The sequence below is a fragment of the Phyllobates terribilis genome, unplaced genomic scaffold, assembly GCF_046119375.1.
Source record: "Phyllobates terribilis strain yellow unplaced genomic scaffold, ASM4611937v1 Scaffold_4__5_contigs__length_816908805, whole genome shotgun sequence".
NCBI lineage: Eukaryota > Metazoa > Chordata > Amphibia > Anura > Dendrobatidae > Phyllobates > Phyllobates terribilis.
In genome coordinates, this window is record NW_027362764.1 from 800,843,358 (window position 1) to 800,870,177 (window position 26,820).

A 26,820-nucleotide genomic window follows, 5' to 3' on the forward strand; every position below is an offset into this window, starting at 1 on the left:
TCCAGAATCTGTCCTTACCTCAGCCCCCAATCTACTAAAATATTAGTCCATTGTGGGCCGTGCTAACCTGGTCAAAATGATCTGGATGCCACAACTGCTGTATGTTCTACACAACTCCCCAATATGGATAAATCACAGATTTTTCTTTCAAGTCGGTCAGGAGTTTAGAAAATTAATATGGGGCAAACAGACTCCGAGAATTAAACTGGAAACATTGCAAAGAAACAAAACAATGGGAGGGCTTGCGGTTCCTAACCCACGGGTATATTATGTGGCATCTCAGCTTCAACATACTCGGGGATGGGACTAGTGTTGAGCGAATCTGTTCGGCGAATGTTCGAAAGTTTCAAATTCGTCACGAATATGGCTAATGTGATCAAGCAAGCGCAGTGCACTTTTTCATTTAGTGGGGTTGAAATTGTGCTCTGCACGGTCTGCAGAGCTTCTTATTGCAGAGCACAAAATCTGTTTTTTTTTCTGTTGCTATTGTGATATTGAAAGCTGTGTGCACTAACGTTTTTTTTTAGTGTCAGATACTATTTTAGTGGAGTTGAACTTCAGGTGGTTTCAGAGTAAAAAATAATTTTTTTCTCTTAATACGCCCAATCCAAAAAATATTTTTTTCCTGTGCCAAAAGTCATACAGTGTTATAAGCGAGCTACTACGACAGTGGCGGTCAAAGTCAGCTGGTAGGCACAGTCAAACCTATATATATTTTTGGTTGGCAGGCAGAGTCCACCAAAGGTTTTTTACTGTGGCAAAGTTGATCCAGTCTGCTAAAAGGCAGATCCTATTTTAGTGGCATTGAACCTTCCCTGGTTTCACAATTAAAAAAAAACTTCTCTTACTAGTCCCAGTCCAAAAAATAATTTTTCCTGTGCCAAAAGTCATACAGTGCTATAAGCCAGCTACTACGTCAGTGGCAGTTAAAGTCAGCTGGACGTCGAGCTTATGCAGAGTAACCCAAAAATATTTTTTGCTCTGAGTAAAGTGATACAGCTGGCTAGATCTGAGCTGGGAATATTTTGGAGCATATATTCTATATCATACTGGCCTCATCCACATTGAAAAAAAAATTCATCTGTTTCTAAAGTAATACAGCAGGGTCATCTCAGTTTGAAATTGTTTGGAGAATATCTCGTAGGTTTTATCGGCCTCATGCACACTAACAAATTTCTTTTGTCTGTTAGTAACATTATATGGCAGGCCATATCTTACCTTGTCATTTAGTGTCGCTGAAAATCAGGTGTGTGCTGAGCTATTACACAGGAAAAAAAACGTATTTTTCTTTACTTAATTGCGTGCTCCTACCACTGTATCTGACCAACATGAGTGGCAAAAAGAGAGGGCGTGATGGAAGGGGGAATAGGCTTGGTGTTCAAGGTGTATGTGGGGTACGTGGTAATGTTAATGAAAGCACTAGTGAACCAACACAAACAGGTCCTATCCAAAGACAACTGAAAACTTATGTTAGTGGACGGCCTACTCCACTCCCTTCCTTTAGCAGCCGCACAGCGATACGCCTTGTTGATAAGGCCCAGAAAGAGCATGTGCTCCAGTGGATGGCAAGCTCTGCTTCCAATGGCGTCTCCTCTTCTTCCTCAACCTCAACATCACACGCAGTACAGTCCACAGAGGTGGCACCCCACTTACCCATGCTTCCCCCCGCGTCACAACTAGCCAACTGCCCAACTGACTGTAGCGAACCACAGATAGGCGAGTCTGTAGAACTAACTCTTCACCCATTCTACACCATGGGCATCAGAAGTGTACTCCAAACAGTCACAGAGTCAAAGAGAGGAGGAAAGCATCTGCACCGATGGCCAACATTTTTTTAGCTTGGATTCGGGGCAGGACGAAGTAGGGTCTGAGCAGGTTCCTGACCCTTGTCACCAGACGCTAACCGCAGAGGAGGGAGGTGATCCTGATGAGATTCAGATACCTGAGGCTCATGCGGACTGTACTATGCTGTCAGGGCAACAAGAGGAGAGGGGTTACTCTGAGGCCGAGGAATGGGATAACACATTGGATGATAACGAGGTTGAAGATCCTACTTGGTGTGAACCCAGAGTAACGCAGCCGAGTAGCTGATCTGAGGAGGTGGAGGAGCAAGACGAGAAGGTTACATTTCGCCCTATGGCGCAGACACAGAGTGATGCAAGCACGAGGAGCACTGCATCCTTAGCCACAACCGTGGCTGTGGCCAGCAGCGGTCACGTGTCTGCAGCTCACAGGGGTGGCAAGGATTGCCTAGCCTGGGCCTTTTTTGTCACTGCAAAGGATGAGCCAACTCACGTTATCTGCAAACTTTGTGATAAAAAACTCAGTAGAGGGAAAAACTGCAATAATTAGACTACTACATGCATGAACGTTCACATGCGCACACAACATTCTTTATTTCTTTATGCTGGGAATCTTACCGCTCTGAAATGCGGACCAGCGCACCTCAACAACCATCAGCTGCCCCATCAAACGCATCCGCTGCTTCTTCCTACTCCTCTGTTACCGTGCCAAGTATTGTCACGCAGGTCTCCCATCGCAGCAACTCCGGTTCTTTACCCGCTCCAGTCAGGCTGAGTGAGAGCCAGTCAGCTGTAACAGAAGCGGACATGCCTGCTGTGTTTGTTTCACCGAGCACACCGCATGTTTCTCAATCCACCGTAACATCTGCACCTTACGCACGCTCCACCAGTTTTTCTGGTTCACCATACTCCGCCCTCTCTCAGCACTGCAGCCAGCCCTCGGTCCCGCAGTTGTGGTCACATAAAAGATTCTTTCATCCTACGCATGACAAAGCTAAGAGGTTGAACTCCACCATCTCCAATCTGTTAGCCATAGAAATGCTGCCTTTCCGCATGGTAGATACAGATGGTTTCCGAAAACTGATGGCCGTCACAGTCCCCCAGTACCAGTTGCCCAGTCGCCATTACTTCTCTAAGAAAGCTGTGCTTGCGCTACACCAGCATGTCGCAGACAACATCACCCATTCCTTGTCTAAATCTACGTGTGCCAGGGTGCATTTCACCACAGACACCTGGACGAGTAAGCATGGCCAAGGGCGTTACATCTCGCGGACTGGGCACTGGGTGACTCTGGTGGCTGCGGGAGCAGGCGAGGAAGGGGCTGCTCCACAAATCTTGGAATCCCCAAGGCTTGCAGAAGAAACCTCTGTATTTCCCATTTCCTCCGCTGCTTCTGCGTCCTACACCTCCTCTAGGGCCTCCCCCCGCACTCAACCTCTGCCTTAACGAGACACGAGTTCCAAGGGTGCAGAGTGAATACACACCACCTCTGTACTGCACAGTCAGGGCTCACCGTAATCAGGCAGTCTTCAAATTAATATGCCTTGGAGATCGCAGTCATACAGGTGAAGAGTTGTGGGCAGCTCTCCAGGCTCAGTTTGAGCAATGGCTGTCTCTGCTGAACCTAGAGCCAGGGAAGGCCGTGTGCGATAACGGTGCGAACCTGTTAGCGGCCCTAGGCCGAGGCAAGCTCGGTCACGTGCCTTACATGGCTCACGTCCTCAACCTGGTAGTACAGCGATTTATCCACCACTATCCAGGCCTGGATGAGCTGCTTCACAAAGTACGGAAGCTGTGTGCTCACTTCCGTCGTTCGCACCCCTCATGTCATCGACTTGCATCGACACAGAGGTCTTGCCAGTTAACAGGTTGATCTGCGATGTGCCCACGCGGTGGAATTCCACTCTGCACATGTTGCAGCGACTGTGGCAGCAGCAACGAGCTCTGACGCAGTATGTCATGACGTATAGCCTGGGCCAACACAGTACGGACTTGGGGCATATCTGTGGCCAGGCTTCAAAGAAGACCATGATTTTTGCTATATGTAGCAATGCTATAGCATTGCTGTATATAGAACAAGCAATCAAATGATCGCAGCTTCAAGTCTCCTAAGCGGCTAACAAAAACAGTAAAAAAAAGTTTTCAAAAATAAAAAAAAACATAAAAGTTCACATCACCCCCCCCCCTTAATTAAAAAACTGGACATGTTGGGTATCGCCGTAATCGTACTGATGAGGAGAATCATACTGTGAGGTAATTTTTTTACCACAAAATGTACACTGTAAAAACAATTCCAAAGAAACAAGACCAATATTTCTAATATTCACAGATTCCATAACAGCCGGGTCTGTATCACAGGATGGAGGCAGAGCAAATTTGGTGACAATATTCAGAAAGGGGACAAAATCTGGAAATTATAGGCCTGTAAGTTTAACCTCGGCTGTGATTAAAATCTTTAAGGGTTTCCTAAGAGACGCAGTCCTGGAGTATCTCAGTAGGAATAACCTCATGACCCAACATCAACATGGCTTTTATGAGGGATCGATCCTGTCAGACTCATCTGATCAGCTTCTACAACCCCTGGCAAAAATTATGGAATCACCGGGCTCGGAGGATGTTCATTCAGTTGTTTAATGTTGTTGATAAAAAGCAGATCACAGACATGGCACAAAACTAAAGTCATTTCAAATGGCAACTTTAGGGCTTTACGAAACACTAAAAGAAATCAAGATTAAAAATGTGGTACTCAGTAAGAGTAATTTTTTTCAGACCAAGCAGAGAGAAAAAATTATGGAATCACTCAATTCTGGGGAAAAAATTATGGAATCATGGAAAACAAGAACACAAAAGAACACTCCAATACGTCACTAGTATTTTGTTGCACCACCTCTGGCTTTAATAACAGCTTGCAGTCTCTGAGGCATGGACTTAATGAGTGACAAACAGTACTCTTCATCAATCTGGCCCCAACTTTCTCTGATTGCTGTTGCCAGATCAGCTTTGCAGGTTGGAGCTTTGTCATGGACCATTTTCTTCAACTTCCACCAAAGATTTTCAATTGGATTGAGATCCGGACTATTTGCAGGCCATGACATTGACCTTACGTGTCTTCATTCAAGGAATGTTTTCACAGTTTTTGCTCTATGGCAGGATGCATTATCATCTTGAAAAATGATGTCATCATCCCCAAACATCCTTTCAATTGATGGGATAAGAAAACTGTTCAAAATATCAATGTAAACTTGGGCATTTACTGAAGATGTAATGACAGCCATCTCCCTAGTGCCTTTACCTGACATGCAGCCCCATATCATCAATGACCGTGGAAATTTGCATGTTCTCTTCATGCAGTCATCTTTATAAATCTCATTGGAACGGCACCAAACAAAAGTTCCAGCATCATCACCTTGCCCAATGCAGATTCCCGATTCATCACTGAATATGACTTTCATCCAGTCATCCACAGTCCACGATTGCTTTTCCTTAGCCCATTGTAACGTATGTTTGCCTTTAACAACCTTCCCATGTTGTTTGTATTTGGTCCAGATTTTAGACACAGCTGACTGTGAACAACCCACATCTTTTGCAACATTTCGTAATGATTTACCTTCTTTTAAGAGTTTGATAATCCTCTCCTTTGTTTCAATTGACATCTCTGGTGTTGGAGCCATGATTCATGTCAGTCCACTTGGTGCAACAGCTCTCCAAGGTGTGATCACACCTTTTTAGATGCAGACTAACGAGCAGATCCAATTTGATGCAGGTGTTAGTTTTTGTAAATGAAAATTTACAGGGTGATTCCATAATTTTTTCATCAGAATTGAGTGATTCCATAATTTTTTCCCTCTGCTTGGTCTGAAAAAAATTACCCTTACTGAGTACCACATTTTTTATCTTGATTTCTTTTAGTGTTTCTTAAAGCCATAAAGTTGCCATTTGAAATGACTTTAGTTTTGTGCCATGTCTGTGATCTGCTTTTTTTCAACAACATTAAACAACTGAATGAACATCCTCCGAGCCCGGTGTTGTCTATCTGGACTTTTCAAACGCATTTTATACGGTGCCACACAAAAGTTGGTATATAAAATGAGAATAATGGAACTAAGGGAAAATATGTTTAACTGGGTTATCAACAGTCTTCTCTGGAAATGCCAGCCCGCAGTGGTAGGTGCCCGCCTCAGTAAAGTGAAGTGGAGGAAAATGTCCGCCTAGTGAGGCGTGACGAATGAAAACAGGTGAAGGCGTTAATGATATGGGAAGGTGTGCTGGAAGAGACTCCACCCATTGAAAGGCGGAGTAATGACGTGGGATGCCGAGCGGTGAGATGGCCAGCTCCATTAACCGGTTCAGGACCGCCCACTGTACATAAACGTCGGCGCTGCCTGGGCTCTGTGCAGCGCCGACGTTTAAAAACGGTGGGTGGTCCCGCAGCGCTCAGGACCCCCAGGGTCCTGCTAGCGCTGCGGTACCGGTTCAGAGCGATAGCTCTGACATGTGGCATCATGGGGACCTGATTGGATCAGGTCCCCATGATGTTAACCTGTTCCTATCTTCTAGATGCCGCGATCCATAGCGATCGCGGCATTTAAAAGATAGGGACAGCCGGTGGTCGGTGATCGGGACCCCCCACATACCTGTCAGCGGCGGGGATCCCGGTGCTGTGACCTCTGACATCATCAAGACCTGATTGGCTCAGGTCTCGATGATGTCAGCGTCACACCAGCTAATCAGAGAGATCACCAGGGAAGTTTGTTTTAGCAACAAACTTTCCCGGGCGATCTGCCTGATAAATGCAGTTTCTCCTCCGATCTCAGTGAGAGAGCAGAGGAGAAACAGTGTGACAAGAGCTGTGTCAGCCTCGCCACTGTGAAAGTAAAAAAAAAAAAAAAAAAAAAAAAGAAAGTAAGAGTTAGGGTTAGTGAGTCTGTCAGTCAGTCAGTCCTGTCAGATCTGTCAGTCAGTCAGTCCTGTCAGATCTGTCAGTCAGTCAGTCCTGTCAGATCTGTCAGTCAGTCAGTCCTGTCAGATCTGTCAGTCAGTCAGTCCTGTCAGATCTGTCAGTCAGTCAGTCCTGTCAGATCTGTCAGTCAGTCAGTCCTGTCAGATCTGTCAGTCAGTCAGTCCTGTCAGATCTGTCAGTCAGTCAGTCCTGTCAGATCTGTCAGTCAGTCAGTCCTGTCAGATCTGTCAGTCAGTCAGTCCTGTCAGATCTGTCAGTCAGTCCTGTCAGATCTGTCAGTCAGTCAGTCCTGTCAGATCTGTCAGTCAGTCAGTCCTGTCAGATCTGTCAGTCAGTCAGATCTGTCAGTCAGTCAGTCCTGTCAGATCTGTCAGTCAGTCAGTCCTGTCAGTCAGTCAGTCCTGTCAGTCAGTCAGTCCTGTCAGTCAGTCAGTCCTGTCAGATCTGTCAGTCAGTCAGTCCTGTCAGATCTGTCAGTCCTGTCAGATCTGTCAGTCCTGTCAGATCTGTCAGTCAGTCAGTCCTGTCAGATCTGTCAGTCAGTCAGTCCTGTCAGATCTGTCAGTCAGTCAGTCCTGTCAGATCTGTCAGTCAGTCAGTCCTGTCAGATCTGTCAGTCAGTCAGTCCTGTCAGATCTGTCAGTCAGTCAGTCCTGTCAGATCTGTCAGTCAGTCAGTCCTGTCAGATCTGTCAGTCAGTCAGTCCTGTCAGATCTGTCAGTCAGTCAGTCCTGTCAGATCTGTCAGTCAGTCAGTCCTGTCAGATCTGTCAGTCAGTCAGTCCTGTCAGATCTGTCAGTCAGTCAGTCCTGTCAGATCTGTCAGTCAGTCAGTCCTGTCAGATCTGTCAGTCAGTCAGTCCTGTCAGATCTGTCAGTCAGTCAGTCCTGTCAGATCTGTCAGTCAGTCAGTCCTGTCAGATCTGTCAGTCAGTCAGTCCTGTCAGATCTGTCAGTCAGTCCTGTCAGATCTGTCAGTCAGTCAGTCCTGTCAGATCTGTCAGTCAGTCAGTCCTGTCAGATCTGTCAGTCAGTCAGATCTGTCAGTCAGTCAGTCCTGTCAGATCTGTCAGTCAGTCAGTCCTGTCAGTCAGTCAGTCCTGTCAGTCAGTCAGTCCTGTCAGATCTGTCAGTCAGTCAGTCCTGTCAGATCTGTCAGTCAGTCAGTCCTGTCAGATCTGTCAGTCCTGTCAGATCTGTCAGTCAGTCAGTCCTGTCAGATCTGTCAGTCAGTCAGTCCTGTCAGATCTGTCAGTCAGTCAGTCCTGTCAGATCTGTCAGTCAGTCAGTCCTGTCAGATCTGTCAGTCAGTCAGTCCTGTCAGATCTGTCAGTCAGTCAGTCCTGTCAGATCTGTCAGTCAGTCAGTCCTGTCAGATCTGTCAGTCAGTCAGTCCTGTCAGATCTGTCAGTCAGTCAGTCCTGTCAGATCTGTCAGTCAGTCAGTCCTGTCAGATCTGTCAGTCAGTCAGTCCTGTCAGATCTGTCAGTCAGTCAGTCCTGTCAGATCTGTCAGTCAGTCAGTCCTGTCAGATCTGTCAGTCAGTCAGTCCTGTCAGATCTGTCAGTCAGTCAGTCCTGTCAGATCTGTCAGTCAGTCAGTCCTGTCAGATCTGTCAGTCAGTCAGTCCTGTCAGATCTGTCAGTCAGTCAGTCCTGTCAGATCTGTCAGTCAGTCAGTCCTGTCAGATCTGTCAGTCAGTCAGTCCTGTCAGATCAGTCAGTCAGTCCTGTCAGATCTGTCAGTCAGTCAGTCCTGTCAGATCTGTCAGTCAGTCAGTCCTGTCAGATCTGTCAGTCAGTCAGTCCTGTCAGATCTGTCAGTCAGTCAGTCCTGTCAGATCTGTCAGATCTGTCAGTCCTGTCAGATCTGTCAGTCAGTCAGTCCTGTCAGATCTGTCAGTCCTGTCAGATCTGTCAGTCAGTCAGATGTCAGTCAGTCAGTCCTGTCAGATCAGTCAGTCAGTCCTGTCAGATCAGTCAGTCAGTCCTGTCACATCAGTCAGTCAGTCCTGTCAGATCAGTCCGGTCAGTCCAGTCCGGTCCCGTCCTTTCAGTCCGGTCCGTTCAGTCCAGTCAAAAAATATAAAAATAAAATGGCCCGTCAGACTTATACCGCAGAGGAGGTGTATGCCCTGCTGTGTTCTGACACTGATGACAGCGCAATCTCAGATGGAGATGTGGATTTTGAGGGCTTTAGTAGCGGCGACACAGAGCTCAGAAATGAGCAGTGATTCTGTTCCATCCTCAAGCCCAAGGACCAGTACAACAATAGGGGCAAATAGCGCTACTGGAGAAACGTCTCCAAATCAGGGACCACTGCCCAGTACAAGCGCTGTCCCTGCTACTAGTGAATTGGCGCATGCCAGTGTACAAGGGGCTTTGCCACATGATCTAGCATTTCCCAGATGGGAGGCTTCAGATTCGGCTGCTCCATTCAGCCCTGATTTCAACGCCATTCCTGGTATAAATGTGGAGGTGGAAGATTTTGGACCAATTCATTTTTTTAATTTGTTTTTTACAGACAGCTTGCTAGAGCATATTGTCGTGCAAACAAATTTATACGCGTCCCAATTCATAAGCCAGAATCCCCGATCTTACTATGCTAGGGCAAATTTATGGACACCAACTAATGTCCCGGAAATAAAAAAATTTTTAGGACTTACATTTGCCATGGGGCTTGTTAAAAAACCGAGCATTCGATCCTACTGGTCCAACCACCCTGTTCAAGCCACCCCTATGTTTTCAGTCATTCTGCCTAGGACCCGTTATGAAATGCTCATGCGGTTTTGGCATTTTAACGACAATAGTCAATGCCTGCCCAGAAATGCCCCAGAACATGACAGGTTATATAAAATCAGACCCATCATTGAAAATTTGTCAGAAAAATTCATAAACCTCTACACCCCAACACAAAATATTTCTATAGATGAGTCCCTTGTAAAATTCAAAGGAAGACTGCACCTCAAGCAATTTATCCCATCTAAAAGGGCAAGGTTTGGAATAAAGACCTATAAAATGTGCGAAAGTTCAACCGGATACACATCCGCTTTTCGCATATATGAGGGGAAAGATAGCCAACTAAACCCACCAGGATGCCCTACTTATCTGGGGACATCTGGAAAAATTGTTTGGGAGCTGATAAGTCCATTTTTTCAAAAAGGCTACAATCTATATGTGGACAATTATTACACCAGCATACCCCTATTTAAAAGTCTGGTTGAACACAACATCGGGGCTTGTGGGACCATCCGTAAAAACCGTCAGGGGTTTCCACAACCATTGGTCAACCAAAAGTTTCAAAAGGGGCAGTCAGGGGCTGTATGCAACGGAGAGCTGCTTGCCCTGAAATATAGGGATAAGAGGGATATTTTTGTCCTCAGCTCGATCCACACAGATGCCACAAGGGCCACTGTAGAACTAGGATCCACCACTCCGAAGCAAAAACCTGTGTCAGTCATTGACTACAACAAACACATGGGGGGTGTGGACCTTGCAGACCAGGTTCTACAGCCATACCAGGTATCAAGAAAGTCCTATACCTGGTATAAAAGGTTGGTTATTTATTTGTTTCAGGTGGCCACATACAATTCTTTTGTGTTGTACAAAAAAAGCAGGAAATTCAGATCCTTTTCTTGATTATCAAGAAAAGGTAATTGAAAATCTTGTCTTTCAAAGTGTTAGCCCCGCTCATCCATTAGAATCTGAGGATGTGAAAAGACTCACTGAGCGACATTTTATTGCACTTATTCCAGCAACGGAAACAAGAAGGAACCCCCAGAAAAGATGTCGTGTATGTACTAAGAGAGGAATGAGGCGTGATACCCGCTACTATTGCCCACAATGCCCATCATTGCCAGCCTTATGCATCACTGACTGCTTTAAAATCTTCCACACAGAACCACGTTTTTGAACTGTAAAAATGTATCCCAATTTGTCATTCAAACATTTGGTTCATTTAGTGAATGACATATTCGAGTAGAGCTCACTTAATTTCCAGGGGGGGTTCTCCAGAATCTAAACCTTCCATTGCGTGCTTGTTTCTGGAAATCATCCATTGAGTTAAAATGGTCACTAAACCCATAGATGAATTCCCAGAGGGGTTTCATTTCCAAAATGGGGTCACTTCAGGGAGGATTCTTTAGCTCTGGTACTCTGAAAAGTGCCAGAACAGCATAATCCCCCCTGAAGTGACCCCATTATAGAAATGACACCTCTGTGGGAATTCATCTATGGGTTTAGTGACCATTTACCTATCTACTTATTTTCCCACCACTAGATTAATTTATACAGAGGAGTAGATTGTAAAATTCGGTCACTTGTTGGGGGTTTCCTCTGTTTAGGCACCTCAGGGGCTCTCCAAATGCAACATGGCGTCCGCTATCCATTCCAGTCAAATTTCCATTCCAAAAGTCAAATGGCGCTCCTTACCTTCCAAGCCATGCCGTGCGCCCAAACAGTGGCTTTGCACCACATATGGGGTATCAGCGTGCTCAGGAGAAATTGCACAACACATTTTGGGGTCCATTTTTTCTGGCTGCCCTTGTGAAAATTAAAAATTTGAGGCTAAAGTAGCAGTTTTGTGTTAAAAATGTGTTTTTTTATTTTCACACTTCAACATTATAAAATTCTGTGAAGCCCCTGGGGGTTCAAGGTGCTCACCACACATCTAGATAAGTTCCTTGAGGGGTCTAGTTTCCAAAATGGGGTCACTTGTTGGGGGTTTCCTCTGTTTAGGCACCTCAGGGGCTCTCCAAATGCAACATGGCGTCCGTAATCCATTCCAGTCAAATTTCCATTCCAAAAGTCAAATGGCGCTCCTTACCTTCCAAGCCATGCCGTGCGCCCAAACAGTGGCTTTGCACCACATATGGGGTATCAGCGTGCTCAGGAGAAATTGCACAACACATTTTGGGGTCCATTTTTTCTGGCTGCCCTTGTGAAAATTAAAAATTTGAGGCTAAAGTAGCAGTTTTGTGTTAAAAATGTGTTTTTTTATTTTCACACTTCAACATTATAAAATTCTGTGAAGCCCCTGGGGGTTCAAGGTGCTCACCACACATCTAGATAAGTTCCTTGAGGGGTCTAGTTTCCAAAATGGGGTCACTTGTTGGGGGTTTCCTCTGTTTAGACACCTCTGGGGCTCTCCAAATGCAACATGGCGTCCGCTATCCATTCCAGTCAAATTTCCATTCCAAAAGTCAAATGGCGCTCCTTACCTTCCAAGCCATGCCGTGCGCCCAAACAGTGGCTTTGCACCACATATGGGGTATCAGCGTGCTCAGGAGAAATTACACAACACATTTTGGGGTCCATTTTATCTGGCTGCCCTTGTGAAAATTAAAAATTTGAGGTTAAAGTAGCAGTTTTGTGAAAAAAAGTTAAATGTTCATTGTTTTCTTCCACATTCCAAAAATTCCTGTGAAGCACCTGAAGGGTTAATAAACTTCTTGAATGTGGTTTTGAGCACCTTGAGGGGTGCAGTTTTTAGAATGGTATCACTTTTGGGTATTTTCTGTCATAAAGGCTCCTCAAAGTGACTTCAAATGTGATGTGGTCCCTAAAAAAAAATGTTTTTGTAAATTTTGTTGTAAAAATGAGAAATCAATGGTCAACTTTTAACCCTTATAGCTTCCTAACAAAAAAAAATTTTGGTTCCAAAATTGTGCTGATGTGAAGTAGACATGTGGGAAATGTTATTTATTAACTATTTTGTGTGATATATCTCTGATTAAAGGGCATGAAAATTCAAAGTTTGAAAATTGCAAAATTTTCGCCAAATTTCCGATTTTTTCACAATCAAACGCAAGTGATATCAAAGAAATTTTACCACTATCATGAAGTACAATATGTCACAAAAAAACAATCTCAGAATCAGGGGGATCCGTTGAAGCGTTCCAGAGTAATTACCTCATAAAGTGACAGTGGTCAGAATTGAAAAAATTGGCCCGGTCACGAAGGCAAAAACAGGCTCTGGCGCGAAGTGGTTAATTATCCAGAAGCCAGAGAGGGAGCAGTACTGTATAATGGCGTCGTCCAACGAGAGGATAAGAGACAGTCGGTTGCACCAACTAATGGAGTTGGTGGAGAAAGAGGTAAGGCTGGGTGGACTAGCGGAGAAGGTCACCAGGCCCTTACAAGATTACTAGAAACGGGGCTGAAGCCAGAGGTCGGACTCCTTAACCCGGCTTGGTTTGCGGCCCGCGGAAGGGCCAAGCAGCTGGAAGCCTTACAGTCCCGGATTGCAGTGTTTCCCACCAGATCCTCAACTGGCACCTACCCCTGAGAAGGCAGCCAAGACTACACTAATATTAAGATCCTGGGAAGCTCCATGCTTATTAGCACCCTCCCAGAATAATAACACCAGCCCGCAGCTGTCTGCTTTCCTTCAGCTGGTTATTAAAAATAAGGGGGACCCCATGCCATTTTTTTTCATTTAATTTTATATTTATTAGCTAAATACATGTACAGTAAACTACACATGCAAAGCACTGATTATATATCTCACTGACATCTTCCTATCTATTCTGATGGTTTGTGCTGTGCATTTATTGTACTTGGCTGATGAAACGTCGGGTTTCCTATGAGATGGGTGCATAAAAATCGGACGGCACCTACTTGGTCCGTGTGCAGTGTGATTTTTTTTTTCTCACACCCATTGACTTGCACTGGCGAGTCTCGTCAGATATACGCAGCCACTAGTAGCATGCTGCGATTGCTTTCTCAGTCCGATCGAAGCTGAGAAAAAAATGAACACTGAGTCAGTGAATAACATTAGTAAGAGCGCACTCAGATTTTTTATTGGATTGCATTAGTCCTTTTCATTAGCAGATGAGTATGAGCCCTTAGGCCTCATTCAGGCACCAGTGACATGCACATTTTTATCAGCGTTTTTGAGTGGAGGGGGTCACTTACAATGTGCGGGGGCTTCTCATCCATGGAGGGGGTCACTTACAATGTGCGGGGGCTTCTCATCCATGGAGGGGGTCACTCACAATGTGCGGGGGCTTCTCATCCATGGAGGGGGTCACTCACAATGTGTGGGGGCTTCTCATCCATGGAGGGGGTCACTCACAATGTGTGGGGGCTTCTCATCCATGGAGGGGGATAACTCACAATGTGTGGGGGATCACTCACAATGTGTGGGTGCTTCTCCTCCATGGAGGGGATCAGTCACAATGTGTGGGGGCTTCTCCTCCATGGAGGGGATCAGTCACAATGTGTGGGGGCTTCTCATCCATGGGGGGGGGGTCAGTCACAATGTGCGGGGGCTTCTCCTCCATGGAGGGGATAAGTCGCAATGTGTGGGAGCTTCTCATCCATGGAGGGGGTCACTCACAATGTGCGGGGGCTTCTCATCCATGGAGGGGATCAGTCACAATGTGCGGGGGCTTCTCATCCATGGAGGGGATAAGTCACAATGTGTGGGGGCTTCTCCTCCATGGAGGGGATAAGTCACAATGTGTGGGGGCTTCTCATCCATGGAGGGGGTCACTCACAATGTGCGGGGGCTTCTCATCCATGGAGGGGGTCAGTCACAATGTGCGGGGGCTTCTCATCCATGGAGGGGGTCACTCACAATGTGTGGGGGCTTCTCATCCATGGAGGGGATCAGTCACAATGTGTGGGGGCTTCTCATCCATGGGGGGGGTCACTCACAATGTGCGGGGGCTTCTCCTCCATGGAGGGGATCACTCACAATGTGTGGGGGCTTCTCATCCATGGAGGGGATCAGTCACAATGTGTGGGGGCTTCTCATCCATGGGGGGGGGTCAGTCACAATGTGCGGGGGCTTCTCCTCCATGGAGGGGATCACTCACAATGTGCGGGGGCTTCTCCTCCATGGAGGGGATCACTCACAATGTGTGGGGGCTTCTCATCCATGGAGGGGATCACTCACAATGTGCGGGGGCTTCTCATCCATGGAGGGGATCAGTCACAATGTGCGGGGGCTTCTCATCCATGGAGGGGATCACTCACAATGTGTGGGGGCTTCTCATCCATGGAGGGGGTCAGTCACAATGTGCGGGGGCTTCTCATCCATGGAGGGGATCACTCACAATGTGCGGGGGCTTCTCATCCATGGAGGGGATCACTCACAATGTGTGGGGGCTTCTCATCCATGGAGGGGATCAGTCACAATGTGTGGGGGCTCCTCATCCATGGAGGGGGATCACTCACAATGTGTGGGGGCTTCTCATCCATGGAGGGGGTCAGTCACAATGTGTGGGGGCTTCTCATCCATGGAGAACCCGCGGGAAATCCTCAAAAAGCAACAAAACCCAGAACTCCGAGCTCTGATGAGACAAGACCGGCCGACCGTCAGCCAGGATCTGCCCTGAAGCCGCATCAGCTGCCGAGGCGAGGGAGAGAAGTCAGGGTCAGCGCCACAGGCCCTTCCTCCACCATTTATACTCTACAGCTGAGCTCCGCCCACTCACATGACTGATCACATGGTGATGACATCATCACAGGTCCTTCAGCTAGTCAGGTCTTACACCAGGAGGGGAGTAGCTAAAAGAAATAGTCCAGGAGACAAAAGAAGATCAGCTGACATTGTAGAGTCACATGATCCCGGCGGGTACAAGGTCCTTCCAGAGAGCGCCGGAGCCCAGAGAAGACAGGTAGCATGCCTCCAACCATGAGAGTCAGGGAAGACGGAGATCTGCTGTGTGCAGCGGCTGGGGCAGCCTGCGACACCCCCTAATGTCTCCCGGTCCTGAATATGCCCCCACACAGGAATATCCTCCTAGGGAAGCCCACTAGTGTTCTACACAGTATGGTACCGCTTTCATGGCCCCACACACAGTATGATGCCCCCCACACACAGTATGATGCCCCCCACACACAGTATGATTCCCCCCCACACACAGTATGATGCCCCCATATTGGCCCCCACACACAGTATGATGCCCCCCACACACAGTATGATTCCCCCCCACACACAGTATGATTCCCCCCCACACACAGTATGATGTCCCCATATTGGCCCGCACACACAGTATGATGCCCCCCCACACACAGTATGATGCCCCCCCACACACAATATGATGCCCCCCCACACACAGTATGATGCCCCCCACACACAGTATGATGCCCCCCCACACACAATATGATGCCCCCCCACACACAGTATGATGCCCCCCACACACAGTATGATTCCCCCACACACAGTATGATTCCCCCCCACACACAGTATGATTCCCCCCCACACACAGTATGATGTCCCCATATTGCCCCCCACACACAGTATGATGTCCCCATATTGGCCCGCACACACAGTATGATTCCCCCCCACACACAGTATGATGCCCCCATATTGGCCCCCACACACAGTATGATGCCTCCCACACACAGTATGATGCCCCCATATTGGCCCCCACACACAGTATGATGCCCCCCTACACACAGTATGATTCCCCCCCACACACAGTATGATGCCCCCATATTGGCCCCCACACACAGTATGATGCCCCCCCAGACACAGTATGATGTCCCCCCCACACACAGTATGATGCCCCCCACACACAGTATGATGTCCCCATATTGGCCCGCACACACAGTATGATGCCCCCCACACACAGTATGATGTCCCCATATTGGCCCCCACACACAGTATGATGCCCCCCACACACAGTATGATTCCCCCCCACACACAGTATGATGCCCCACACACACAGTATGATTCCCCCCCACACACAGTATGGTACCGCTTTCATGGCCCCATACACAGTATGATGCCCCCCCCCACACACAGTATGATTCCCCCCCACACACAGTATGATGTCCCCATATTGGCCCGCACACACAGAATGATGCCCCCCACACACAGTATGATGCCCCCATATTGGCCCGCACACACAGTATGATGTCCCCATATTGGCCCGCACACACAGTATGGTGCCCCCCACACACAGTATGATGTCCCCATATTGGCCCCCACACACAGTATGATGCCCCCCACACACAGTATGATGCCCCACACACACAGTATGATGCCCCCATATTGGCCCCCACACACAGTATGATGCCCCCATATTGGCCCCCACACACAGTATGATGCCCCCATATTGGCCCACACACACAGTATGATTCCCCCCCACACACAGTATGATGTCCCCATATTGGCCCGCACACACAGTATGATGCCCCCCACACAAAGTATGATTCCCCCCCCGCACACAGTATGATGTCCCCATATTGGCCCCCACACACAGTATGATGCCCCCCACACACAGTATGATGCCCCACACACACAGTATGATGCCCCCACACACAGTATGATGCCCCCCACACACAGTATGATGCCCCACACACACAGTATGATGCCCCCATATTGGCCCCCACACACAGTATGATGCCCCCATATTGGCCCCCACACACAGTATGATGCCCCCATATTGGCCCACACACACAGTATGATTCCCCCCCACACACAGTATGATGTCCCCATATTGGCCCGCACACACAGTATGATGCCCCCCACACAAAGTATGATTCCCCCCCCGCACACAGTATGATGTCCCCATATTGGCCCCCACACACAGTATGATGCCCCCCACACACAGTATGATGCCCCCCACACACAGTATGATGCCCCCATATTGGCCCCCACACACAGTATGATGCCCCCCACACACAGTATGATGCCCCCCACACACAGTATGATGCCCCATACACACAGTATGATGCCCCCATATTGGCCTGCACCCACAGTATGATGTCCCCATATTGGCCCACACACACACTATGATGTCCGCACACAAACATCTCACTCGCCTGTGTGTCCTTTCACATCTCTGCTTCTCTAGGACTGCGCTGCTCTCCACTTGCTGTCTCGTGACCTGATGGTCCTTGCGTCTCTACCTAGACAGAATCTGATGGCTTGCTGCTCCACAATTGTGTTTAAGTGTGTGTGTATCCTGTAGACACAGATCCAGTGGAAGTCAGGACATACCCCCGTCCTCTCGAGTCAGCTCTCCAAATCTGGGACTGTTCTGTTGGACGTATTGCTGCGAGTTTGTATTGCAAGTACATTATATAGAGAAGACCTCCACATTCACCTACAGGATTTTATATAACCTCCCATTCTACATCCAGAGACATTAATATGGAGTCGCTTCTCTTTTCTGGGAAGAATTTCTACAAGATTTTGGAGGTGTCTGTGGGAATTTTTGCCCCTTCATCCAGAATATCATTTGTGGGGTCAGCACCTTATGTTGGGGGGAGGCCAGGCTCACAATCTCCATTATAGGTGTAGGATGAGGCTGGGGTCCGGGCTCTGTGCGGCTGCTCATGTTCTCCCCCCATGTCTGTATGGATCTTGTGCATCAAGCACAGTCATGGGGACAGATAAGGGTTTTCCCCAAACTGTTCCCACAAAGTTGAAGCTACAATTGTCCACAATGTCTTGTGCTGAAGATTAAGATTTCTCATCACTGGAGCTGAGGGGCCGCGGCCGCCCCCTGATATCAGCCCAGAGAATCATCCTCCTCCACCATCTGTACAGCGGCACAATGCAGTCAGGGGGTAACGTCCTCCTGGAATAACCAGACACCTCCATCAGACGCAGATAGAGAAGTGCGATCCATCACTGGACAGAACACGTCTCCTCCAGAGTCCAGTGGTGGCGGCTTTACACCACTCCATCTGACGCTCAGCATTGTGTTTGGTAATGTACAGCTGGGGCATAGTTTTTGTGCTGATACCAGAGGAGGTCTGGACTCTGCAGTTATGGGGCCAACAAGACTGGTGGTGACTTTTCTGCCCTGTGCTCCTCAGCACTCAGCCCCCCGCTCTGTAACCTTACGGGGTCTCCACTTTGTGGCTGAGTTGCCTCAGTTCCTCCCACGTCTTAATAATATCACTCACAGGTGATGGGAAAGTATTTAGGAGGAAAAGAATTTCACAAATTGACTTGTCACATACTCTTTATACAGCAGATAAGGAGACGCCTGTCAGTCAAGGAAAGCAGAGAAGGGACCTCCCTTTTGAACTCGTCATCCTAGTCACATCGTCAATGAACAGCTATTTAAAAATATGTTTTCTCTGAAACGCACATTGTTTCAGAGAGGTCATAATCACTACAGTAATGGAGTTGGTCTCTGAATCTTGCTGCCTGTGGTTCGGGCGAAATTAATGTCTGATTACCTTTTACTACCCGACCTGTTAGAACACTTCACTATAGTGCCCGGGCCACCTTGTTGTTCTGACCTTTGTTGTAGAGTTTCCTCTCTGTGCCCCCTTTACTTGTGCAGGTTATTCCACCTCTCCTCTTGCCAGAACTCACCTGAATGTTCCCTTTGCTTGCTTTTCTTTCGGCTGCCTCCAGAGAAAATCCATTTATCTTCAGACTGCAAGGTTCCTGTTGTGCAAACAGGAGCTTAACGGAGGACCTCTGTGCAGGAGCTGAACCAGACTGCTGGTTGCTTTTTTCTTTTTCAATATTTTTCATTACTGTACTGAATATAAACTGTCCTTTTTCACTAGCCATTATGATTATCTTATTCTTTATATGTCGGAATCCAGGAAGACGACGACCTGCTCGCTTTCAGTTGATACATCTTGTACTTGCACTAGTTGCAATACTACATTTCCGTGTATTCAATCTGATCCCCTCTGCTCTGCCTGTCCAGTTCAGGGATCAATATGTATGGAACTGCCGTCTCCAAAACCTGTCCCCACACACTGTGGACATTGGACAATATCTCTTCTTGTTTACCAATGTCTCCTGTGCCATGATGGGCCTTCTATGCAATGTAGCCAACCAGTACTCCTTTAGGTTGTCAATGTAACCTCAGTCTAAAGAACAAATATTATAGTAAGAAAAAGTCCAAGACTGACACTCCTCACCTCTAGTGATGATCGAGTATGTTTCATTAACCCTTTCCAGCGAGCATGCTCGGGATTTGTTTTACTGTCACCGCAGCTGCAAGTGTCACGGCTGTTAGACAGCTGCCGTGTTCCTGGAGCAGCACCTGGCGTCCATCTGGAGCACAGTCTAGCCCCACCTTCAGGTTCTCTAGCAAAGAGTCAGGTGTTCGTCTAGTCACGCACCTCCAGGATTTCTTCGGTCTGCGGCACAGTGGTTCCACCATTTTCCCCATTACAAATTGTTCGGGCCATGGAATCTGCTGGCTCTCAATCTTCCTCAATCTCTGACCTCTACCAGGAGGTCTTCCGCCAGAAAGACCAGCAGGACAAAATCTTCTATCTACGGACAGTGACCACGCGCTTGGACACGCTGACATCTGTGGCTGCATCTGCTCTTGTCCAACCTGCGGCAACCTCAGCCGTGAGTCAAAAGCCTACCAGCTATGTTCCTCGTTTTGGATCCCATCTGTCGGCTCCACTATGTTATGACAGTGATCCTACTCGCTGCCATGGATTCATTAATCAATGCACTCTGCACTTTGAGGTATTGGCACATCAGTTCGCTTCAGATCAGGCAAAGGTGGCATTCATCATGTCCTATCTTACTGGCGAAGCTCTGGCGTGGCTCAATTTCCTATGGGAGAGAGGTGATTCTCTTGTCTCCAATCTCCTAATATTTCTTGACACCTTCCGCAAGGTTTTGATGAGCCTGGTTGTATTTCTTCTGCAGCATCCGCCCTCCTCAGATTGCTCCAGGGAAACCTCACAGTGGGCCAGTACGCCGTTCGATTTCATACCTTGTCCTCCGAGCTCACATGGAGCAACAAGGCGCTGGTGGCCACCTTATGGGAGAGCCTTTCCGGGAGAATTAAGGATGACCTGGCTGGTCGTGAGATTCCCACCTTGCTGGATGACCTGGTGTCCCCGGCTACTCGGAGCGACATCAAGTTTCAGGTGCGTTCCAAGGAGGTGACCCACGAGAGAAGATCTGTGCTTTTGACTCCTACCTCTCAAAGGCCAATCATGCCACAGACCTCAGCTTCGACATCCTCCTCTAAATCCATGCTAATCGACCGGGTGAAGTTGGCCAAGCATCGTCAGGAGGTCTGTCGTGCCGAGGGGAGGTGCTTCTATTGCTGCAATTCTGAACATTTAATCCGCTTCTTCCCTGGAAAACCAGGAAACTCAAAAGCCTCTTGGTCTGTTGGAGAGGCTACCCTGGGCGAGGACTACTCCTCTCTTCCACTAACTCTGTTAGTATCCATTTTCTGTGGCAACATCCGTTTAGTTGAATCAGCCTATGTGACCTCTGGTTTCGCAGGAAATTTCATTGAACAGGCCATTGTGGAACGGTATCAGATTCCCATCCAACGTCTACAGAGTCCTTTGATGGTATCGTCTGGGAATTGGAAACCTCTATCTGAGGATGTTCTCTTTGTGTCCGAGCCTGTATTACTTCGGGTAGGAATGTTGCATTCGGAGAAGAGCCCCGTTTATGTGCTATCAAGTCTGTCCCATCCTCTGCTCCTGGGCCTGCCATGTCTATGAAAACAAGAACCTGTCCTGGATTGGAAATATGGAGAAGTGCTCGCTGGAGTCAGGCCTGTCACGAGAGATATCTTGTCCCCATTCATCCTGCTCGACCTCCGGCTACTCAATCAAATTTACCTGGCTTGCGGGAGGCTTATTGGACTTACGTGGATGACTTTGATAAGAAGGAGGCAGAGATGCTACCACCACACAAGGTCGTACAACTGTCCTATTGACCTTCTTCCTGGCTCTTCTCCTCTGCGAGGCCGTATATACCCTGTGACCCAGACTGAGACTTGACCCATGTCCGAATATATCAAAGACAAACTAGCCAGGCGATTTATCTAGAAGTCATCCTCCCCGGCTGAAGCAGGATTCTTCTTTGTAAAGAAAAAGTACTGCTCGCTTCATCCCTGTATTGACTATAGGGTTCTCAACCAAACAATGATGAAGAATAAATACCTTCTGCCCCTCATATCCGAGTTATTTGATTGTCTCAAAGGTTTCAGAGTCTTTACTAAACTTGACCTGCAGGGAGCGTGTAACCTGATCTAAATACGTCAGTGAAAGACTGCTTTTAACACCCGGGATGGTCATTATGAGTATCGGGTAATGCCGTTTCGGCTCTGTAATGCCCAAGCAGTGTTCCAAGAACTGGTGAACGATATTTTCTGGGCTGTTCGCTACTCGTGTGTGGTGGTCTACCTGGACGACAAATGGGTGTTCTCTCCCCATCTGCCCACACACAGGAGTGATGTCCGCCAGGCTCTGCAGAGATTAAGGAGGAACTGATTGTACGCCAAGTTAAAGAAGTGTGTCTTCGAGCAAAACTCTCTTCCTTTCCTAGGGTACATCATCTCTGAGACCGGGCCTAGGATGGAACCCGAGAAGGTGTCCACCTTCCCAAATTGGCCTCGTCCAGACGGCCTGAAAGCAATGCAGCGGTTTCTCGGATTTGCAAATTACTACCTCGAGTTCATTACACATTTCTCGTCTCACACTGCCCCAATTTCTGCCCTGACTAGCAAGGGAACAAACCCCAGGGCGTGGACTATGGAGGCTGAAAATGCCTTTGTTTCCTGGAAACAGGCCTTCTCCTGCGCCTTAGTGCTGCACCGACCTGATTATATTCATTTCTTTTAGGCGGTGGATGCTTCTTCGTCTGCTGCTAGAGCCATTGACACCCAGAAGTCTCCTTCCAACTGTATGGTAAATTGCGGTTTCTTTTTCAAAGTCTTCTTGGCTCCAGAACACAATTACTTGATTGGCAATCAAGAACTGTTAGCAATTAAACTGGCTTTGAAGGAGTGGTGCTTTCTGTTGAAGGAGTGGTTCATCCGGTAATTATTTACACTGACCACAAGAACTTAGCTTATCTACAGTCCGGACAGTGACTAAACCCATATCAGGCCAGGTGGTCTCTGTTCTTCGCCCACTTTGACTTTTTTCTTAATTTCCGTCCAGGGGACAAGAACGTCAAGGGGGATGCGCTTTCTAGGTCCTTTTTGTCTTCTGACCAGGATGAAGAGCCTCAAATTATCATTGAGTCATTTTGAGTAACCAAAATGGTTACTGTTGCTCTGGTGGCTTTGTCCCGGGTTCCCTGCCAAAAGACCTTTCTCGCTGAACCATCCCTGTGCAAAGATTTTGCGGATTTCGTCTCGACCTGCCCCTCCTGTGGCCAGATTAAGACTCTGAAACAGCTTCCGACCGGTCGGTTACTTCTGTTGGCCATGCCATCAGCATCCTGGCAGCACATTGCAATGGATATAACCGATCTTCCAGTATCAGCCAGATATACTGTTATCTGGGTAATTATGGATCGCTTCTCTAAGATGGCCCATTTTACTCCGCTGTCTGGTCTTCCGTCTAGTCCTGTGCTTGCAAGGAAGTTCATTTAACATATTTTTCGCCTCCATGGGTTGCCTCTCCATATAGTCTCTGATAGAGGCATCCAGTTTACATCTTGCTTCTGGAGGGCTACCTGCAAACTGCTAAATGTCACCTTGGACTTCTCTTCAGCCTACCATCCAAAATCCAATGGCCTGGTAGAGCGGGTCAACCAGATCCTGACCAACTTCCTGTGGCACTTGCTCACCACAGTGATTGGGCCGAACTCCTGCCTTGGGCTGAATTCTAGTACAATAACCATGTGAGTGAGTCCTCTGCTAAATCTCTGTTTTTTGTTGTGTTTAGTCAACACCCCAATTTTCCATTCCCTGTGGCTACTACCTCCTACATCTCTGCTGTCGAAGCTCTCACCAAGGGCTTCTCTCCTCCAACCTGTTATCTTAAACACCTTTTTCAAGGTCCTGGGTACACTTCTGCTCCAGTCGGCTCTGAAGATGTCTTTGAGGTAGAGAATATTCTGGCTACTAAGAGGATAAACCTTTTTTCTAGCAGATTGGAAGGAGTTCAGTCTTGAGGAGAGGTAATGGGAGCCTAAGGAGAATATCCATGCCCCTCTCCTCCTGGAGAATTTTCTTCCGGGCTTGAAGAAGAAGAAAAGGCGTAAAGGGGGGTACTGTAGCCCTGGCGTCCCTGCATGCTTCTCATCCTCCTCTCACCCGCCATGGACACCGCCTTACCGCCCCGGCCCTCAGCATGCACGTATTCCTCCTGCTTCACGGAGTCTGCACATGCCTGGCAGATCCGCAGGCACTGTGCTTAGGGTGCGCGTGCTCTCCGTCTCTGGGAGACAATTATTACTTAAGGCACCTCCACCTGTTGAGAGGTGCCTGAGCAACGTGTTTAGTCAGTTATTCTGCACGCTTGCTAGTTCTCAGGTCCCCTATCTGCCTGTACCTGCTAGTTCCTGCCTGTACCTACCAGTAGCTGCTTATTCTTGCTCGTTCCTGACGTTCCCTGCTTGTGCCTTTTCAGCATCTGCCAGTCTGTATACCAGCCATACCTGCCTGCATCTGCCGTGCCAGTCTGTCTACCAGCCGCACCTACTTGCACCTGCCGTGCCAGTCTGTCTACCTGCCGTACCTGTCTGGACTTGCTGTGCCAGTCTGTATACCAGCCATTCTTACCTGCACATGCCGTGCCAGTCTGTATACCAGCCGTGCCTGCCTGCACCTGCCGTGCCAGCTTGTATACTTGTCAAAGTCTACCCATTCCTGACCGTTCCAATTACCTGCTCTTTTGGGGTCAGCTGCCGTGTGTCTGAGGTCTGTCCTGGAGTAGCACCTGGCGTCCATCTGGAGCCAAGTCTAACCCCACCTTCAGGGGCTCTAGCGAAGAGTCAAGTGTTTGTCTAGTCATGCCCCTCCAGGCTCTCCTCGGTCCACGGCATCTTGGTTCCATCACTATCCCATTACATCAACTAGATGTATTAATTTTTTAAGCTCTTCTACCAAAGTGACCATCTTTTTTATGTAATTTCTTTGGTCTCACACCTGTCCAAGGCACTCACTAGCCCCTCACTAGATTTTATGCTTTAGTCTGACCTGACCTATTATTTAGAATTTTTTGCTTAGTCAGTAGGGATCAGCGAACTTGGATGGGAACGTTTAGGGGCTGTACTGGACACATAGTGAACACGGACTTTTTAATATACAGTGGGGAAAATAAGTATTTGATACACTGCAGATTTTGAAAGTTTTCTCACCTACAAAGAATGGAGTAGTCTGTAATTTTTATCGTAGGTCACTTCACCTGTGAGAGACGGAATCTTTAAAAAAAATCCAGAAAATCACGTTGCATGATTTTTATATAATTAATTTGTATTTTATTGCATGAAATAAGTATTTGATACAACAGAGAAACAGAACTTAATGTTTGGTACAGAAACCATTGTTTGCAATTACAGAGATCAGACTTTTCCTGTAGTTCTTGACCAGGTTTTCAAACAATGCAGCAGGGATTTTGTCAACTCCTCCATACAGATCTTCTCCAGATCATTCAATTTTTAGGGTTGTCACTGGGCAACATTGCGTTTCAGCTCTCACTAAAGATTTTCTATTGGGTTCAGGTCTGGAGACTGGCTAGGCCACTCCAGGACCTTGAAATGCTTCTTACGGATCCACTCCTTAGTTGCTCTGGCTTTGTGTTTTCGGTCATCCATTGTCATCCTGGAAGACCCAGCAACGACCCATCTTCAATACTCTTGCTGAGGGAAGGAGGTTGTTGGCCAAAATCTCGTGATCAATGACTCCATCCATCCTCCCTTCAATACAGTGCCGTCGTCCTGTCCCCTTTGCAGAAAATCACGCCCAAAGTATGTTGTTTCCGCCACCATGCTTCACAGTTGGGACAGTGTTCTTGGTCCTGGCCATGGTGGAGAGGTTGGAGTGTGATTGGTTCAGTGTGTGGACAGGTGTATTCTATACAGTTAACGAGTTCAAACAGGTGCAATTAATACAGGTAATGAGTGCAGAGTAGGAGGGCTTCTTAAATAAAAACTAGCAGGTCTGTGAGAGCCAGAATTCTTGCTGGTTGGTAGGTGATCAAATACTTATTTTATGCAATACAATGCAATTTTATTATTTAAAAATCATACAATGTGATTTTCTAGTTTTTATTTTTAGAGTGTGTCTCTCACAGGTGAAGTGACCTATGATAAAAATGACAGACCTCTCCATTCTTTGTAGGTGGGAAAACTTGCAAAATCGGCAGTGTATCAAATACTTATTTTCCCCACTGTACGTCCTGTTCGAGTTTGCCAGTCTAATAAAGCTTGTTCAAAAGCGGCAGCGCAGCCAATCAACATGCTTTTAGACTGTGGGCACTTCCGGAGCCATCACAGCCATGCAAAGTATTGGCATAGCTGTGACTAGCCAGCGCACCACGTGACCTGGCCTGTATAAAGGCCAGGTCACGAGTGCCGCCGCCATTCTGCTGTGATTACTGTAGGGAGAGGACGCAGCTGGAGTGAGGGACAGGTTCTGACTGCTTTTTCTGCAAAAAAAACTCTGTGTGTACTCTGCAAGCCATATCTGTGGGAGTACTGTGGTTAAAGCCGCTGTGTGTACTCTGCACCCCCCCGCCTATGGGAGTACTGTCCTTTAAGCCACTGTGTCACTGTGTGTATTCTGCACCCCCGTCTCTGGCAGTACTGTCTTTTAACCTGTTGTTTGTACTCTGCACCCCCCACCTCTGGGAGTACTGTCCTTTAAGCCACTGTGTGCTTTCGAGTAGTCTGAGAAATAAATAATTGCCATCAGCCGTATCAATGCTATTAGTAGGATAAAGGAAATAAAATTCAGGACCGGTGTGTGTTATTTAGTAATTTTGCAAATAAATATAACGCATAAGCTGTCTTGTTGTCATTTCTAGGGCCCAAAAATAATTTTTCTGGACTAGTGTGTTTTTTAGAAGTCTGAGAACTAAAGTATTTACATCAGCCTTCTAGTTTCCACTTCTAAAGCCCAAAAAATAATTTCTGAACCGGTGTGTGTTTTATAGTAGTTTTGAAAATAAATGAATCTACTCTTCCACTATCTGTTGGCAAGTAGTGTGCAGAAAAACCACTCGCAAAAATGAGGAGAGCATCAAATAGGGGACGTGCCCATGGTGGTGCTGGTGTAGCTGCTGATTGTGGTATAGCTGCTGCAGGGAGAGAACATACTCATTCTCTACCTGCTACGTGTCCAAATACAACACCTTCTTCTGGTGCATGCAGGCGACAGGGCGTTAAGCGTCCTTTTGTACGC

General features: G+C 47.5%; 1 protein-coding gene across 1 annotated transcript in view; it reads left to right on the forward strand.

Moving 5' to 3' along the window:
* The window catches only part of LOC141266110 (uncharacterized), an 86,268-nt gene that overhangs the window by 34,038 nt on the left and 25,410 nt on the right, over positions 1-26,820 (forward strand). Inside the window, exon 8 of the mRNA XM_073680050.1 lies at positions 20,972-20,985. Within this exon, the coding sequence (XP_073536151.1) occupies positions 20,972-20,985 (14 nt within the window). The remainder of the gene's footprint in view (positions 1-20,971; positions 20,986-26,820) is intronic.